Source organism: Lutra lutra, chromosome 6 (assembly GCF_902655055.1).
Source record: "Lutra lutra chromosome 6, mLutLut1.2, whole genome shotgun sequence".
Lineage (NCBI taxonomy): Eukaryota > Metazoa > Chordata > Mammalia > Carnivora > Mustelidae > Lutra > Lutra lutra.
In genome coordinates, this window is record NC_062283.1 from 131049170 (window position 1) to 131069463 (window position 20294).

The 20294-nt window shown below is 40.6% G+C and overlaps 1 protein-coding gene across 1 annotated transcript; it reads right to left on the reverse strand.

The window, feature by feature from the left end:
• Window positions 1–3724: 3724 nt before the first annotated feature.
• Window positions 3725–18628, reverse strand: CD164 (CD164 molecule). The gene is made up of 6 exons (XM_047733739.1): window positions 18318–18628; window positions 15444–15527; window positions 13736–13807; window positions 12489–12524; window positions 8252–8308; window positions 3725–6356 (listed from the first exon to the last, which is right to left on the reverse strand). Exons 1-6 carry the CDS (start codon window positions 18508–18510, stop codon window positions 6190–6192), a joined length of 609 nt encoding a protein of 202 aa, XP_047589695.1. The 5' UTR covers window positions 18511–18628; the 3' UTR covers window positions 3725–6189.
• Between the last annotated feature and the right edge of the window lie 1666 nt (window positions 18629–20294).

The following is a 20294-nucleotide window of genomic DNA, read 5'->3' on the forward strand; positions in this document are numbered from 1 at the left end:
GGATGATTCACTGAAAACTCGTTGTAACTCAGTTGTAACCACCTTGAAAGGATGGAGTTGTCTCACAGAGGTAGCATACGTACCCGGGAATCAAGAGGTAGAAGTGGGTATGACTCCCGGTGATACTTCTCATCTCAGCAACCTCAAGCTGAGCTGGTTTGGAGGTCTTAGTTCCGAAGGTTTGTTTCAACCAGAGACACAACAATGGGTCTATTGATTTAGGATCTAAGGTGAGACTGCCACTTGGCCATCTTGGGATTCATAAGCCACTAAACCAACAGGCAGTGAAAGGTGTTACCCTACTGGCTGGAATGGTCGATCCTTATTACCAAGGGGAGATTGTAGTGCTGGTACACAATGGAGGCAAAGGCCATATCTGGAGCATGGTGGCTCTCTAGGTGCCTGAGTACTTCTATACCCAATAGGAAAGATTAATGAAAATCTACGCAACCAAAATAGAACAGTAGAAGACTCACACCCTTTGGTAGTAATATTTGGGTCACCACCAGGAGAACTGACCACTTGAGATTCTCAGCAAGGGCAAAATAAATATTAAGTAGTAGGAGATCATAAATTGACAGAAAAAAGGACTTTAAGCTTTGAATCCACCTGTTGCCCGCTCCACCATTATGACAATGGAGTTGAATGAATACTTCTTTGCTAGGTGGCGTGATGTTTTGTCAGTACTGGAGGAATTTCTTTTCCTGGTTCTGGGCAAAACTTTAGCAGTGCACACATCTGAGCACTGTGGTGTCACTGGTGTAGTACCCTCTTGAACATGGCTTACCCTGCATCCCCCTTGGATGACTTCGCAGGTCACCACCGGCATATCATTTCCCCATAGCTGCCCGGTGGTGGATTGGCAGCTACCACAAACTTCATCCAGAGAGCCAAGGTTGTAACCTTAATATTTCTGGAATTTGGCTTGAGGGAGGACAGAGAACAGCCACTTCTTATATTTGCTATGCCAGTATTCTTCAGAGTTCTTCACTGCTTTGTTTGTATTTCTTAAAATATTACAGATAATATGTCCTATCCCTCCAATCCACTCTTAGGTCAAAATTCCCCTGTTCATTTTTGTGGCTTCTATCTCCTGATTGTACTCTTGTGATATGGACACCATAATCAAAGATGAAGACTTGAAGAATATATCAAAGAAAATCCATTTGACCATAGATGAGCACCCAGCACGTTTAAGAGAAAAAATCCTACAATTAATAAGACACGATAGAAAAAGACAATTCACAGAGGAAGTACAAATGAAGGACAGTAACCAAGTAAATCATTTCACTCACCAGAGTATTAAAACTTTGCCAGTATCAGATGGAAAGGATATAGAAACTCTCAGGTACACTGGCTGGTGGGAATTGGAAGGCAATCTCAGTTTGTTAAAATGTACAGAGTGTGGGTGGAACTGGAGGGTATTATACTGAGCAAAATAAGTCAATCAGAGAAAGAATTATATGATCTTACTCATATATGGGATTTAAGAAACAAAACAGAGGAGCATAGGGTAAGGGAGGGAAAAAATAAAACAAGACATAATCAGAGAGGGAGACAAACCATAAGAGATTCTTAATCATAGGAAACAGACTGAGGATTGCTGGAGGGGAGGGGATGAGGGATGGGGTAACTGGGTGATAGACATTAAGGAGGGCAGTGATGTAATGGGTGTTATATAGAAGACTGACCAATCACTCACCTCTACCTCTGAAACTAACAATACACTATGTATTAATTGAATTTAAAATTTAAAAATGAGTTAAATATAAAAAGCTCAAAGTGTAACCCCTATGACACAGATCTCCCCTTCTCTACCTTTACACTAGACAGAAATTCACACATAAACAAGGGGGCAGGTGCAAAGATACTGCTCTGCAAAAGTGTTACTAAAAACTAAAAATTGCAAACCTACTATCCTTCCATAAGCAGATACTTATGATACTCATACTACATATGCCCTCAGAGAATTGAAGAATTTGGTATAGCTACATACACTAACTTGAGATCTCCAAGTAGTGAGTGAGAAGTTGCAGGCTAATATTAACACAAAAATCCACATTATGTTATTTTCTAAGGATACATACAATATATAAAAAAATGCTGGCAGAGGGGGTGTTTAACACCAGACCAGTTCCACTAATTACCTCTGCAAAGCGGAGGAGTCGGCAAGGGGAAGGGATTGAGGGACAGTCAAAACAGACATACTTATCTTGTATAGTGTAAGAAAAAAAATTAAGAATATGTATTTATATATTCCTTGAAATAAAAATTAAAACTTTAAAGGTCCCATCTTGAGACTGCATTTGCCCTCAAACTGGACAGTGCACATTAAACAGTAGTTTTCAATACACTGGACTTCGGGCAAAGGACAACGATCCTTGAAGGACAGGAAACTATGGATCCAGACAACTGCCCCGAATTTCTAAGCCATGATGCAGGGAGAGGATGCCCAGACAGAGCCCAGTGCACTTCCTGAGTTGAGGAGATGGAGCTGGAAGTCACGGCAGCTGAAGGCAGCTGGAGTTCCAGAGCAGAGCACCGCCATGGAAGGCTACAGAACTCCAGAGATCTGCGGAGTACAGTCTCAGCAACATGACGATCAGCAGACGCAGGAGGTAGCTACCCACGGCTAGGAAAGGTTTCCAGGAAACAGTACTCGGAAGCCCGCACAAGGCTAGGAAAAGAGCCTGTCCCCGCTCGCCCAGACTGGGAAGCCTCGTAATCCAGGGGCACTGAGTACTCAGAAGGGTCTTGCCTAAGAACTGGACAACTATTAGCCCTCCAATAAATGCTGCTCTGCTCCCACCTAACAAAGTTTAAAACGCCAAGACCTAAAAAGGATCAAACTGTTTTCTCTGTACGAGAACAAAAATAACCAGCACCCAACAGGTTATAATTTACATCTTGCACGCAAAGAAACAGGAGAAGCATGACCCATAAAGAGGAAAAAAAATCAAACTGACCCAGTATTAGAATTAGCAGACAGAAACATTAGAAAAAAAACCAATCACTGCATGCTCAAAAACTAAAGAATGGGTATGGAGACATGAATGATATAAAAACACCCAAAATGAACTTCTAGAAACGAAGACATCTGAAATGGAAAACACACTAAGATTAACAGATTAAACTGTAGCCATTAGTGAACTTGAACACAGTAATTTGACATGAAACAGAAAAAGATTAAATTAAAAAACTAAACAGTGCATGAATGAGCTGTGGGTCAACTTCCAGCAGCCCCCACGTAATTGGAATCCCCAAAAGAGAAGGGAAAGGATAGAAAAAAAAATTTGAAGAAATAACAGCTGAGAATGTCCAAATCTGATGAAAAGCATATATCCAAGAAACCCAACAAACCCCGAGCACAAGAACAACTAGCACACCCCATCACTTCAAATTGCTCCAACAGCCATAGAGAAAAATCTTAAAAAGCAACAAAGGAAAACAAAGACATGTACAGAGGAACAGAAGACGAAGAGGACAGATTTCTCAGAGAACAATGCGCGTGAGAACACAACAGATCAACATTACCGTGCTGAGAGCACTAAAGCACTACAAGTTTCTGACGAATGCGGATCTGCTACTAGCCACTGGTCTTGGAGAGCAACAGAGAGTGAGCAGACAACCCATCCCCAAACAGACTGATAAGGTAAATTCACGAACACTAAATTTCATCATCAAAATGCAAAAACACTTCAGTTAATAAAAAAGAACAGATTAATTCAATTAACATGTAGATTTATTTTAAATCAGTTTGGTACATGATACAGATTGGTTTTGCAGTTTTTAATGAACTGAAATAGAAATTTCTAAATACAGCAGTGTCTGCCTGTGCAACAAGTATCTGTTAAGGTAAAACAAGGTGTTTTGATAGAACTACATCCACATGAACAAATCAGGAGAAAAATCCAAAAACGTTTCTGTACCTTCTGGATTAAAAATAAAACAAATTATTAACAGCTCAAGATACTAAAGAAAGGGGGAAAAGGCTGTGAGTTCCGTTTTAAGAGCTCTTCTTGCAAAATCTAACTGGTTTCATATTATGGTTCTGTTGTCAGAGCAGGATTCAAGATTACAGAAGATGAGAAGCTTCATCAGCTACATTTTCACAAAAACAGATGTATTGACATTAATGTGTGACAAGGTATTCATATCTAGGTAAATGATAATTATATATCACTGTAGCTAAATTTTGCCGCTTTGGGAGAAATGGAGACTCTGTATTTTTTCAAATGATTCTTGGATCTTACAGCACTCACTAAAAACTAACAGCCATGGCACCATAATAAAAATTTTTGTGAGGTTCCGAAAACTGGTATCAGAATATTACTAATGAAAACACAAAAATGTGAGGTAAACCTACCCTTTCCCAAAAACCTTTGAAGCCAGAGATTTTAAACAATTAAGGCACTTGAAAACATTAAGTGTATGTACAAATGTGCAAGTAAAACAAACTAGCTGTACCAGCAAGTAACAAAGAAACAGTAAATCTTCATTTTAAGAACCTTGAATATAATCATATCTAAATGTAAGGAATTTTGGCTTATGAATGGACCAAAGCAACTCCTCATTTCCTACTACAAAATATTGAAAACCAAGTGCTAAACTCAGCCCCTATAGGCTAAAGAAACTAAAAACAAAACAAAACCAAAAACAAGCAAAAAAAAAAAAAAACAAAAAACCTTTTAATGACCTAGAAAAGCAAAAGCTTTTTTAAAACTAATGAAAACCTCTGAACTAATCCAGTATGTCAAAGGCAGGGGAGACGTATCCCTCTGAAACTGAAAAAACTAGTGCTTCCTAAAGAAACTAAAAAAAAATAATAATAAAGTACGCATGCTTAATGTACTATAGGAATTGCAACTAAAGGGAAAGAATGGGAGAAGAGGAGAAAGGAAGGAAGGGAGGGAGGGAGAGAGAAAAAGGAAAGAAAGAAAAGAAAGCGCAATCTGTCTATCCAGGGCAATCGTCATTAAAAAATCTACAGTAATCCAATCAACCGAAAAATCCTCAGATTTTCTGAAATTACACTAGTCACATTTCTGGTCTCAAAACTTAAAATGATTGTCTCATTCAAGAGCTGTAAATGACTCTAAAACAACTTATTTCCTTCTTGCCTCATAAAAAAAAAAAGTTACTTTTCAAGGAAGCTTGGTGAAAAATCCTTTCAAGGTACAACAGTGTGGGGATACTTCCTGAAGTACAAAGGAAAAACGTAGCTTTATACTTTTTAACAGCCTAAGAAAAACGTTGGAAGTTCAATATATGAAGGCTTTCAACTTTGCAGAACATCCTTTAGCCTAACTTGCTCAGGTCTGAAACAAAATAGTTAAGTTTTCAGTTATTACCAGCATGGTATCTAAAAGCAGGTTTGCTACAGCTTGTCAACAGTTGGATCATCAGACCAAACTTTACCCTCCTTAATGTGAAAGAACAAATCAGGAACATTTGAAGTTACAGCCTACCTTTCAGTCTGTCTTTTAAGGCACTGTTCTTTATTTTCTCAGTGATTTAAGGTGCTTTGCAAGTATGAATGATAACCTGCTTTGTTAATGGTTTGTATCCTTTCCATTCGTTTCTTTAAATCCGGAATGTAATTCCCTGTGTGGCATCTTATTTCTAATGTAGAAAAAATAACGGTTATCAAGCACAAAATTTTACGCTAAGGATACAATTTACTCTAAGGATACTAGATTTACCGACTTATTCCACTTTTGAAAGGACAGCCAAAAGTCCACCCGACTGATACTCATTTGGCACATTCTTCTCAATTCTGGTCACTAAACTACATCCTGAGATAGGATGAAAATGATGCAGCTTTCAGGCTTTAAAAGGACTAAATTTAAACTGCCAGAAGAGTCATGAGGTGTCTGTGCAGGACAATGCTTCCCACCACTTACAGAGTTACATTTGGTATGTCAAGGAGAGAGAACATAATCCCACAGCAGCAGCCATTGAAAATAAAAGAAGACAGCCACAAGGATTCATGCAGAATATTTTAAATATTCCTGTTGAGCAAAATGATTTAAGTGATTTTTCTTCGAGATGATGCTCCCAAGTATCCTATATGCATCCTTTGAATGTGTACAGATCCTGGAATAGCGTCTTCCACGTGGGACATCTTGAAAGAGAATATTTTGGTTTCAGTGAGTTACACACCAGTCCTTGTTAATTTAATGGGTCTGTTTACAGAGTGTGGTAGTTTCGTTCTTTCGATTTGCAGAATTTATAGAGAAAGAAGATTACAGCCTGCACACCCAGGACGAGGACAATTCCTCCAATGAAACTGGCCGCATCGAAGGTTGACTTCCTCCCGGGTTGTGAAGTTGGAGTTAAAGTGGTATTAGTTGTACCTGTTAAATAAGAAGAAAAGATAATGAGACTTAGAAAGTCCCATGATCCTCTACTCAGAATTTCAAGACCCGCATGAGCGTATACTTTGACTTTGCCATGAGTTAAATTCTATAAAGTATCTCCTCTTGAGTCAAGTCTTTACAACTAGAATTTATCCCATTCACTCCATCTAGCAATATCAAGTGGTCAAAGCTGCCGTTCAAATTCAAGTATGAAAGTGACAGAGAAAAATTCTCCTGGTACATAAATTATGCCCTGAGAACATGTCAAGCACTTTAAAAATCTGTAATTTCTTCAGAAAACATGCTGTTAATTGTTACACTAAATATTAATATTTGCGTTGAAAACTCATGTAACTTTTAAATTTTATTAAATATACAAGGTAAGCAAAAATTCAGCTGCAATTTTTCAAAGTACAAAAATTATCTTAAGTATCTACACTTTATAAATTTAACAAATAAACTTGTTATTAAAGGTATTGTAAATCTTACTCTAAAATTTTATATTATGAGCATTACCAAACCATATGGAATAAAAGCACAAAAGTTTGAATTCCCTTTTCAGGGAAAAAAATGTTTCAGGGGCGCCTGGGTGGCTTAGTGGGTTAAGCCGCTGCCTTTGGCTCAGGTCATGATCCCAGGTCCTGGGTTCGAGCCCCGCATCAGGCTTTCTGCTCAGCAGGGAGCCTGCTTCCTCCTCTCTCTCTGCCTACCTCTCTGCTTACTTGTGATTTCTCTCTGTCAAATAAATAAATAAAATCTTTAAAAAAAAAAAAAATGTTTCAATAGGAAATAGAACATGAATTTCTTTTTAGGGTATAAAAGGTTTCAAGTAGAACACCATCCATTTTAATAAAAAGCAGTTTCATATTTAAAATAATTTTTTTTCTAAGTAGAGTTTCAAATAAACACTGGTTCTGGTGGCTGTATAATAAGGTGGCCAGCTTTCAATTTTTTTTTTTTAAGGTATTTTATTTATTTGTTAGAGATGGAGAGAGCGCACAAGCAGGGGAAGCTGCAGGCAGAGGGAGAGGGAGAAGCAGGCTCCCCCCACCAACCCCCCAAAAAGGAACCCAATGTGGGGCTTGATCCCAGGACCCTGGGATCATGACCTGAGCTGAAGGCAGAGACTTAACCGACTGAGCCACCTGGGTGCCCCAAGCTTTAAAATTAATCACAACTATTCTGTAATTCTTGCAAAGACAAAATGGTTTCCTTGAAACCAAGAAAGGTTGCATAAGAATAAGTCAAAAAACTTAAAAAAAATCAAAACCAAACACCAGTATTTTAAATAGGGATAGAGAGAAGGATTCATAACCTGTGTATCTGCAATGCCTTGTGGCATCACCTAAATGTGATTTTTGTTTACAACAGAGCAAATCATTAATTAATAAACGTTACTTTTCACATGCACTTTTAACAGTTATAAAGGAATGTAAAGAAATAGCAAGAAACATGGCCAAGGTGTCCACCTGCAGTGATCTTGGCTCTTTAGATCTTTCTCAATAAAAAGGATGGCTAAATTATCTTCACTCCAGTTGTCATGACCTAAACACAGCACAAAATTAATTCCTAACAGTCACCAGTATTTAATTTTTAAGTTATAAGAAATGAGATCTCACCGACAAGCTATAGTAAAAGGGTTTTAGAAAAACACTATCTCTTAACTCTAATGTGTCAGGCCAAATATGGCTATGTGTTAAAAAATGGGGACTCGCGGCAAACCTACCATTCCTGCATTAACAGCCTACCATCCTGGTTCCTCCAAATGTTTAAGAGGTGAGTTTTAGTTCACAACCATTCATGAATGAAACTGGAAAATGGGGGCAAAAATAGCACAAGGCAAGGCCGCAAACGTACCCCCACGTCACCGACAGTTCAAACCCCCTCCTTACCTGATGTAGGAGCTGTGGTGGTGGTGGTTGAGGTGGCTGGCAGGGTGGTGGTTTTGGCTGCAACAGAAACAAAACTTACTAGTAACTTACATTTCCAAACCTCCCAGTATCTAGCCATTTGTCTTTTTAAAATAATGCTGCCAACTTCAACAGGCTTTCTATTTTCCAAAGACTAAAGGCCAAATTTCAGGTAGTGGCTCACTAACACATCTACGTGGCCAGGCTACGAGTCTTTAAATTACCGCGAAGCAAGCATAAAACTATCTGTGTTAACATCTATGTATATATCGGACGAGATCGGGCGCGTTCAGGGTGGTATGGCCGTAGACAACATCTATGTATATATCGGAGTATGAAACCTATGCATACATCTGGATAAAGTTTGGAAAAAGACACACAGGAGGGCAAGCATCAGTGATCAGGTGAGGGAACAACAGGTTTTTTAATGCTTCTATGACAAAAACTATTAACTTAAAAAGTCATGGTAAGAAACCAGTGGGGCTCGGGATTTCTCAAGCAGGTATCAAGGCTGGCTTATGTTCTTCATTTCGACGGGCTGGCAGACAGTGAACACCTTCAGCTTTGTGCAGCACATAGTGCAAAAGCAGCCGAGGACGACATGCAAAACAACAGGCATCATTCTGTTCCAATAAAATGTTATTTTAAGAACAGGTCCCCTGGGGCCACAGATTCCCCCAATTTAAATGATCTGACAATGCCTTGGGGCGCCTGGGTGGCTCAGTGGGTTAAGCCGCTGCCTTCGGCTCAGGTCATGATCTCAGGGTCCTGGGATCGAGTCCCACATCGGGCTCTCTGCTCAGCAAGAAGCCTGCTTCCCTCTCTCTCTCTCTCTGCCTTCCTCTCCGTCTACTTGTGATCTCTCTCTGTCAAATAAATAAATAAAATCTTTAAAATAAATAAATAAATAAATAAATAAATAAATGAATGATCTGACAATGCCTGTAAAGAAAATGAACTCCTGTGAGAAGAATTAATTTGAATGTAAACACATTTTAGGAACCAAAGCACTTTATTAACAGACTTCTGTTAGTACTGATACTACTAACAGATTCTAATCAATGATATGTTAACAATACTGATGGGATTACATGCTTGTATCCTTTTCTCTCACTAGGAGCACTACTGCACCTATCTTCCCTACCCTGCTCTTGGGTGGACAATTAGGTCACCTCTCATTTTGCCAACAGGGAAATACCTCATCTCACCTCTGGCATGGCTGATTCTTAGACAGAATTCCTAGATTTTTAATCCCTTTAAAGTTGCTGCAAAAAATAACACTTTACAAACTAAGCAAACATATATTCTCTTCAATCTTAAAACACTAAATTTTGTCTGACAATGGCAGGGAATCAAGTTTGCAAATTTGCCTTTTGAGTCTTACTACCAAACCCTCTGAACACCACGCAGGCTAATGCTTTTTTCTATAAACACGCAAAACATTTATACACTTTTACTTCTGACCGAAATACTACTTTGACAGAATTTTCAAAATTATGCAATACTTAGGGAATATAGGTCTACTAACTTACAGTATGTTCCTTTCATTTAAAAAAAAATAGTAATTAGCAGTTAACAAAAGCTGCTACTGGTGATGGAAAATTTTAAAAAACATAGTAAACTAAGTAATCCCATCATGCAGAATAACATGTCATTTCCTGCTGGCCATTTCACTAGGCAATTATGTAACAATAAAAATTTAAAAAATAGCAGAGCTTAACGGTTTGTCTTCCACTTATTATGAAAATTTCCCACTAGATATCTGATGTAATCTAGTCATTCTGTAAATAATAAGAGATTATTTACAATTATTTTTATTTATAATATTTATAGGTACTAACAGAAGACTGTTATAATTAACCCCACTGAACACCTTTCTACATAAATCAAATTCTCTTTGCGTCATTTCTTTAATAATCCCTTAATTTCTCACTTGCTCTCTTTCAGCAATAGCCATGCAAAGAGACCATGTAAAGGATTTTTTTTTTTTTAAGATTTTATTTATTTATTTGACAGAGATCACAAGCAGGCAGAGAGGCAGGCAGAGAGAGAGGAGGAAGCAGGCTCCCTGCTGAGCAGAGAGCCTGACGTGGGGCTCGATCCCAGGACCCTGAGATCATGACCTGAGCCGAAGGCAGCGGCTTAACCCACTGAGCCACTCAGGCGCCCCCATGTAAAGGATTTTGAAGAACTGCCACTCAACAGATCCATTTCCTATAAGCAAACCCTGGCCTCCTTCCACTTACGGAACGAGAGAGAGAAAACTAGAGAGACCCCATGGTACCTCACTGGAGAACCCCATGTGGATCAAGCACGAAAACTAGATCAAGGTTCATGGAGAAGAAATTAAAAGTGAACCCACAATAGTTCTGAAGAAACTGTTTTCCCCTTTTGGTTCACATCCCACCTTCTGGAAATTAATTTTTCCTTAACATCTCTGCTTTCATCAATCTTTTAACATCCTCCTAGTCAGTGACTACCAATGGGTGTTACCACTGTGTGCTCTCCAAAAGTTCTATAGCATTTGCAGATTTCTATGGCAAGAATATTTCCACTGTAATTCAAGCTCCCAACGCAGTCTCACTGAATGTGTAGCTAGGAAGAGCTACGCACAACTGGCCACCGCAAGCCGGTGTGAGCTAGCTCACCACCACCGAAGTCTTTCAATGAGTTCTGGTCCTTGATTCAGCATCTGATCACTTTTTCCTCTGAAAAACTATACCTAAAACACACACACACACACACACACACACACACACACACACACAGAGTTTCCTGGACACACCTCTCTGCCCATCCCTACTCAGTTTCCTCTCTGATCCTCTTCTCAACCCTTAGATATTTCCATCCCCTGGAGTTGGGTCCTCAAGTCCTATTCTCTCTACAAGCTGTTCCAGGGGACACCACTACTGCCTACACTGATCAGCTTTGCCTGCGCTGTTAAGCTACGAGTCTGCCATCACCTCCATCAAGTCCTATCCTTCCTACCTCCTAAGTCTATTTGCATACATCTGCAACTCTTCCCATATAGTTCTCCAGAATTCCCCTCATGGGTCATCTATTCCTATCTCCCTGTGTTCACTCTTGTCTCCTGTTCCAACCTGTCCTCCCAATCTGGCTCTCGGCCTGCTGACTGTTCAGCTCAACCCTTCCTCACCATGCACATCCAGATGCAATTCCCGAACCTCACTATACTCCTTCACACTCCTCACGTGTACCGACCGCCGTGCTCCACTTGGAAAGCTACCTTCACTTGGAAAGCTACCGTCATGTTTTACCAGAGTCATTTCAAGAGTCAGTCAACATCTCCAGGAAGTTGTCACCACATTTGGCATATTACTCCATACACACACCTTCCTACAAATGTCTCAAAACACTGCGCTTATTTACCCGTGTCACAGTTACTACAATAGACAAAACGCTGTCTGCTGTTTCCAGTCCCTATCATCCAGCCTATTGTCCTGGAGTAGAAGTTTTTTTAATGATTTATTCCTCCTATCACTTTGGTAAAGATTTTTAAAAGGAGAAATTATCTAATCCTGTTGAAGGGGTAGTGAAAACTTTCCAGCTGTTGATGGGAATGAAAAGCATATCTTTCTGGAAAGCAATCAATATTCAGTCTTAAAATAATCCTATCCTCTGACCTAGGAATGCTGTTTGAATCAATTCTGTCAGGGATAACATCAAAACAGGAACGAGTGCTGCAGGAAGAATGAAAGATGACCTAACTATCCAACCAAGTGCAGGTTAAGTAAGGTGTATACACATACAACAATGTAAAAGAGAAAACAATTCAAATGTGCATGGACATCTTAAGCAAGTTCGTAATAAATCTATTGAGAGATACACAGTGAGAAGACTGGGAAAACCTTATCACTGAAAACATCCTGGTGTACCTCTGGATGATGGGAATTACGGGGAATTTAATTTTCTTTAGGCTTCTGTATTTCCCAAGATCTTCAAAAAATCCACAAAAAGCAGTTTGTGGACTCAATGTCCATAGCAAATTCTCCCATAGTCAATAAACGTCAAACACTGGAATTCCATGACACTGGCACGAACAGTTCATACTCATGTAATCGTTATGGTTCAAGACCAAATACATCTACCAACTTTTTAAGTTATACTAACAACTTTTAGGTATTTAATCACTAAAAAGTCCATCGAGAGACCTCACAAATCCTGAAAGAGAAGGAAAGAGTTAATTATCTTGTATTACCTGTAGAATTCGTGGGCATCGGAGTGGGCTCGGGTGCTATTTAAAACAAACAAACATTAAGTCAAAGCACAATCTAAAATAATACAATCCATTACACTTTTTTTTAAAACTGCAGTCATGTGAGTACCACTTTTACAATGTTTACATTTTAAGTACCACCTTGTGGAGGAGACTGACAGTTGCTCTAACCAATACTGATCTCCCCTTCTTTAGAAATAGAAGCACCAATCTAGAGGTGACACTTCCCTGCCTGGAGAAAGACACACATTTCTTAGCCTCCCCTGCAGGTAGGTAGCCCAGTATAACTTTTAGAAAGCATCAGTAGGTAGATACGGGCCTCCTTCCTCTTTCTGTTGGCAGAAAAGCCAATTTGATGGCTGGAACATGAGTACTTACCTCGGAGAGAAAGGTCAAAGATATTTTTAAGGAATGACAGTAAACAGCCTGGGTCCCTACTGGGGATAGAGTGCTACATAGTCCAAACTAATTCTGATACATCATCAAATTAAGTAGAATTATTTATTCAATTTTTCTCTAAATTAGTATCTTTTAAAATGTTTTACTTAACCTTGTTTCTAAGCAATTGTTTTCATGAAACCACAGGTTTGATATAATTATTATTTTCTGACACATTGAAATAGATACTAAAAATGTTTGTTCTTTCACCACCTAACCCAAATTATGTGCGTTCTACAAAGGGGGTAACTGACCTCATACTCATCACATTCTCAGTCATGAAGTTCAAGGTTGGATGGGAAAACCCCACTAAAAGTAAAACTGTTATAGGTAGTCTTTCAAGGTTACTAACACACTCCAGAAAGCTCTTTTGCTCTATTTATTAACTATGCACCAAATCAGAAGTTTGACTTCCCTATCCATTTGTAATCTTGTTAGGAAAATCAGTTGCTTCATCTAGGAATTTTAACTATTTTCTGAGCAAAGACTTAAGGTTAAAGAGTAACCAATTTCTTCAAACGAAAGTACAAAAATGAGAAAACAGATGAATACAGGAAAGATGCAACCATAACACAAAATACGCCAGAGGTTGTGACAATCACCAAAACCATAATCCAGAAAAGGGCCAGAACAAGATTGTCCAGTCCAGTAAAATGCCAATGGAGAGGGTCTAAACTATAGTCAGTTTAGACTGCCAGAAATGGCAAACCAAATATTGAAAGAAGGCTTCTGAGGCAAAGATCTTCCTCACCTCTTGGCCACTTTCCTCAGCAACCAATGTGAATACTTACCAGAACAGAACTGTGTGCCATTCACCACATGGCAATCACTAACTGTTGCATTACGTGAACAGTAGCTTTTCTCTGTTATGGGGGGAAAAAGACACATAGCACCAATCACTTGTTTATATTATCTCTGTTTTGTTACTAAGCTTCAGAATTGCTTCCAAAAATCAAACTCAGGCATAAACACTTCAGAAGTCCAGCGACCAAGAAAATACTGTTATGCTCTTTCCCTCACTGATTAAGAAAGATTACCCAGGATCCCTCAAAATATTTGTCTACAACCTACATGAATACACTAAACAGATAAATCGGAAACACTTAGATCCGAATTGGGGCACGACTCCTGCATAGCAAAGGCTGCTAGATTCCACATGAGTAGGGAGAAGCTGAAAGGATCTAATAAAGGCTTAGTAACCACAGGAGGTACCCCATTAGCAGCAGTAGGACCTCTGTTCCACATCTCTTCTTGGTTTTCTACACTTTCTAATAAAACTGCTTTCCTGACAGCCAAACTTGTAGCAAGAGTAAGGGAGACCCTTCCTCAACATATCCTACAGTAGAGCATTCAAGCCCCAAAACATGCCAACTCTGCTATACACAGCAGGAGAGAGGTGCGCACTTAAATTCCATTCCATGACGTTAAAAAAAAAAGTGACTCTCACACAATAAAAAAATTTAAACCCAAATTAAGCTAATACCTTAATTTTATAAGAAGTTCTTAAACAGGGGCACCTGGGTGGCTCAGTGGGTTAAAACCTCTGCCTTCGGCTCAGGTCGTGATCCCAGGGTCCTGGGATCGAGCCCTGCATCGAGCCCCGCATCGGGCTCTCTGCTCCGCAGGGAGCCTGCTTCCCCCTCTCTCTGCCTGACTCTCTGCCTACTTGTGATCTCTGTCAAATAAATAAATAAATAAATAAATAAATCTTAAAAAAAAAAAAAAAAAAAAAAAAGAAGTTCTTAAACAATGTTATGTCGTGACATAAGGATTTTGCCCAGAACTCATGTTAGATTTCTTTTAAACAAATAAAGACACTTAATACATAGCTTTGGCTTTTTAGGTATACACACACACACCCGATAAACTGTTTTACTGATAAGAAAAAAAAGCAACTACTTCCCATTAAGAGATCAGAATTTGCTGTAATCCCATGGTTCTAACAAAAACGTTATTGGCATTTCAAAGTATCTTCAACTAGCTCTTTATTCCTCAAATTAAAGGTTAATTTTAAAATTGAACAAAAACACCAACTCTTTCCATCTCACTCTTTCCCATATTCTAAATATCCAACTAAGTTTTATAAGGTCTCTACAGTTCATCTAGCAGGACACCTGCAGAAGATAAATGCCTTCTTTTTCTGGGAAACCATTTTTAGGGGAAAATTTCACAACTTTCTTTCACAGCTGATTTTGGTGTACCTGTCCTCTTAATCTTCCAAAGCTCTAAAATCTCTCTTCCTTTAAAAGCTACTAAACCTTAATTATCAAGTCTAAGGAATTAAAGGGGTGGGGACAGAAAGGGAGTCCAGAGATTTTAGCCGGAATGTTAAGCAATAGGAACTTTAAAGGAAAAGTATTTGATTTGCAAAATAGTACACAATACACCTAATTTTCTACATAATTTTTAAGTGTTCAGCAATACCCTGTAGAATATCTTAAAATGATAAAACAAAACAGTTTGTATTCTCAAAATTAAAGCCATCCCAAAGCTTCTTACCTTTACATTCTATCCAAAAGCAGGTAGAATTATCAAGGCTAACGCTCACACAGGAAACACAGCTGCTGTGGTTTTCACAGGTATCTGGTGGGGAGGGGTATATAAAACCAATCAATCGGTACCTCACTTTTGAGTTTGTACAACTTACCTTTTTTAAACTAAAGCGAGCATTACGTACAGTACCAGACTTAATTCAGAGAAACGGTAAAACGTTATAACTCATCAACAAATGAATGGATTAAAAAATGTGGTATACATTTTTCAATAGAATAGTATTCCAACATATAAAAGAAAGGAATCCTGCCGTGCACTAGAACATCTATGAGCCTTAAGAACATTATGTAAGTTAGACATTCAAAGAAGGACAAGTACAGCATGATTCCCTCCTATATGAAGTATCTAAAATAGTTAAACTCCGAAGCAGAAAGTAGAATGATGTCTGCCAGGGCTAGGGGGAGGGGAAATGGAGATCTGCTCCTCAAGCAGGGTACAGTTTCAAGTAAGATGCAGAGTTCTGGAGATCTGTATAATACCGTGCTTACTGTTAATAACGTACAGTACACTTAAAACTTTGTGAGGATGGTAAATCTTCTGTGTTTTTAACTGCACACACAAAAGCACTTCATTAACTGGCTTAATAAGAAATTCCAATCATAATTAATGACTGATGACGCTGAAATAAACTCAAGAGAAAGGGCGGAAAAAACCCACAAGCTAGTGGGAATGCTCAGCATCTAAACAACCCTTTTTTACAAGGCAACTATTTCACAGACACTCAGGGTTTCTTGAATCATTTCAAAGCATCCTTAAAAAAATAAAAATATTGGGGAAAAGGTTGTGTTATAAGGCCAACACTACACACAGAGAAATCACTGCCCCCAAACATCAGTTAAGACACCGGAATTTTTAACAGTTAAAAAGACTTGTTACAGGTTGAACCCAAACTCGGATGATGCCCATTCTGAAAACCCGAGAGATTTGTTAATTCGTAAGTGATCTTCTCCACTGTGACTGAAGGATAAGAGACAGGAACTCTGGAAGGGGCTATATTTATGTACATACAACTTAACAAAATAGGAGGGTCTCTGTCAGTAACTTAGGCCAAATGACCCAAAAAGTTGAGGACTCTTCATTTTCCTGGAAGCTAGATGCCTCCAAAAAAATTCACATTTGCTTTCCCTGTGCCTTTAAAAAAAAAAAAAAAAAGTTCTGCACAGAGGCCACTCATTTCAATATTTTATCACTAATATTTATCAGGGACAAGGACATAAATAGTACCCTTGAGTAAGGGGTTCACAAAGTAGAAAATACGTTCTGCAGAGGTTTGTGTACTGATAAAAAATGCTAGTTGTCTAAAATCTTTTGTGCCTGATATGAACAGCACAGTCAATGTTCTTTACAATGAATTAAACTTGCTACCTTTCATTTTAGACTGCAGTTTATGCAACTGCTACTTACAGAAAACAAATCATCTCCTTTGTATGACTTTCAATTACAAAAAGGCAATTAACTTGGCTATCTCCAAGCTTCTCTTTGGAAAAACACACACTCCAAAACTACAATTCTGGAAAGAAACTGCCAAATAAGCAGAATACAAAACATATTGTGCTCTATCATCTTTAAAAACAGTGCAGTTAGAATGTCCAGCGTTCTACGGCAATGTACTTTCCTTATTTAACAGTTTTTGAACTTCAGTATTACATCTTTCTGAATATTAATTATACATTTTATTTATCTATAAAACACAAAAACCAAAGGAAGACACTTCAAAACAATATGATCCGTATGGGGGAGGGGAGGAAAGCCAAGGTAAAAATCCTGACACTTGAGCACTTTTTCGGTCAAGATGCTTACTTGACCAAAGTTATTCCTTACTCAATATTAACTAGAATAAGCAATCACACTACATCAGGTTTTATATATCTAGAGTTCTTTTTCACCTCAAACTTATCTTCCCCTCTCTTTTGTGTTGTCACGGCATTGCCAATTTCTGCTTTAAGATTCAGTGTACAACTCAACCAGTACCCAAATCGACCGCAGAGCTTAACAAAGAGTGTGTTCCTGATAGAGTTTAAAAAATCGACGACCTGGGTTTCAATCCCAGCTCACAATCAACTAAACCTATGCTCCCCGCAAGCCACTTTATTTCCATCTTCCTCCCAGATTTCACCACCTATCTTCCAGTTTAGCCTAAAATACCAAAAAGAATATATGAAGCATCGGGTACACAAGTGGGTACTTTCCTTCTTTTGCACATAGCAAATTTAAAGTTTTAACTAATCAAATGCCCAAACCTCAAATACACCCCGACACCCCTCCGCAAAATCAATATGGTTAGATCACAGGCAACTTTTCTCAGACTCAAGTCGGAGACACTGGCGAGCATTCACGTCTTCAGTTTTTTTCCTCTTTTGCCAACTCCCGGAGAAGCCCCCTTGCGGAGACAGGATCTGGGTGGGCAAATGACTAACCCCAAACACAGGGAGTTCGACCTGATCCCCAACTTTGGAGGCGAGTCGCCTCGCCCCACGATCAACCCCACTGCCACCACCGCGGGAGGAAGCCACGTCCCCTCTTCCCAAGCTGAAGTGAGACTGGGGATTACGACGCACTTTTTAAGAGCACCTCGGCGTGGGACACTTCGGGGTGGCCCAGAGCCCAACCGCCAACGGGGCTCGGCCTCCCCTACTCCCCGGGACGCTCCCTCACCCCCGACACTCCGATCCCAGCCCGGACTGGACTCGGACCGGCCGCCATGTTGCTGGAGCGCGGCCCGTCCCGGCCCCGGCCCCGCGCGCATCGCGGGCAGGGCGGGCGGCTCGGCTCTGCGCGGCGGGCGGGCGAAGACAGGAAGCCCGTTGGGCCGGCGCCCACCTTGGGCTGGAATGGTCACCGGCGCAAGAGTCGTCACCGTCGTCGGAACTGTCGTTTTGGCGGTGGTGGTGTTCGGTAAAAGCGGGATCGCAGTCACGGTCGAATCCAGGCTGGGGCTCTGAGCCGCGGTCAGCACACAGAGCGCGGCCAGGCAGGCGGCAGCCCAAGGCAGCTGGGGGGAGAGCCCCGACATCACGTCCTCCGCACTGGTGTTCGGGCGAAAGCTGCGGCGCGCTCTACTCCGTCCGTCCCTCTGTCCCCTGCGGCACCGCCTCGGAGAGTCTGGGCCCCCGCGAGAGCGCGCCGGGGTCACGTGAGGGGCCCCAGGCCACGGCGTGCGGGGGCGGGGCGGGGCGGAGCGGGGGCGGGCTGCGGACGATACCAACTGCACTCCTACAGGAGGGGGAACAGGGACAGCAAGAGGCAATGGAGGGAGGCTGTTCCGTCACAGCGACTAGCGAAGTGTAGCGAAGAAGCTCCCAGGAGCAAGAACCTATTTCCTTTGCCCTTAGATTACCATCCAAGATCCAGCTGGGCTGTTCTAGTTCCGGCGATAGGGAAAGCTTCCACGCTGGCTCAGATGGAACAACCTACATGAGGTGGCGCTCGACGTCCGACCGGGCGACCAGGGAGGCCGTAAATCCGCGGCCCCACGTGACTTTCCGGGCTTCGCCTCTGGGACCGGAGTCAGCCTGGGGCTCGTTTCCGTGGGGTGCGTTTAGATCCACCCAGCGAGTCAAGTTTGTGGTGTGCTCCCGCGCTCCGAAGGTGCTCGCACAGATTCTTAGTAGGACCTGCGCTTCTCTCTCTCGAATTTTTCTGGAAGTAAGCTTGTGTTGGGATCCCTCAGGGAAATGAAGAAGCCACGTGGTTGAATTTCTGCTCCGCCGCCCACTCACGGAGAGCGGCCAAAACACCGAAAACGGCCCCCGGCCTTCCAGCCAGAGCTCTGTCTACACTGTCTACCTCTATCCCACTTGCCCAGGCTGTCTTTTCCGAATTTTTTGCTGTTTAAATCAGCGGTAGCCGCAGTCAGTCAACGCCACCACCACTACAGAGAATCAGAGACGAGCTGGGTTGGAAATCCATCTGGTCCGTCCCCAACCCACTTTACAGGTGAGGAAACCGAGACTCAGACAAAGTGCCTTGCCCGAAACTCGATGCTTGACATCAGGACTGGATTTTGAAATGCCCGTTAATGTTCTGGGACTGCTCCGGCTTAATTAGGAAGGGTGAGCGCCACCTGATGTCCAGCCTCACAAAACAGTCACATTGCAGCCGCGCTTATATTAACGAGTAAAAACTGGATTATAAAAGCTGTTTTTAGTGCCGGGTTTTTTTTCCCCCCAGTTACTTGCATTTATCCGGCAAGTTTAATTATCCACGTTTACCCTAATAAAATAACACACGAATATTAATTGCTTTTATGGGATCTGCTTTGCTATGAAAGCACCACAAAAAAGTTGACTCTAAATGTTTTTAGCTTTTTTTTTGCCTCAAGCTGAAGGCTTTAAAACTTGCTAGAATCTGATCTGTGGGGTCCTTTTGTACCTTCGTCTCTGAGTATTAGTTCTGTTGATTACACTAGCTGGCGATTCGCTTGATGTAAACACGAGACAATGTTTGACCGATCCAGCCTATGGCCAGACTTATTGAAAGACTTTCAAAGAAGACATGGCTGTGTTGTAGGTCTTTTGACAATTCATGAATACAAATCTGCTTTGACAGATCACTAGATATTGCTTCCTTAACTAAAAAAAGCAATATGGATGTTTATATATGCTGTTCAATTTTAAGTAATCATTTCTCATTGCAAAGAACGAGTGCAGAAAACTTAAGCGCTGCTCTGGAATCTTATTTCAACTGCAGATCATTTTCCCCATTGGAGAGCTGACTGTTTTCATTTTAGAAAAATGGGTTGTTTGAAGATGAGAGCCTTTTTATCTTTTTTCACAGTTTGTTGTTTATATGTTTGTA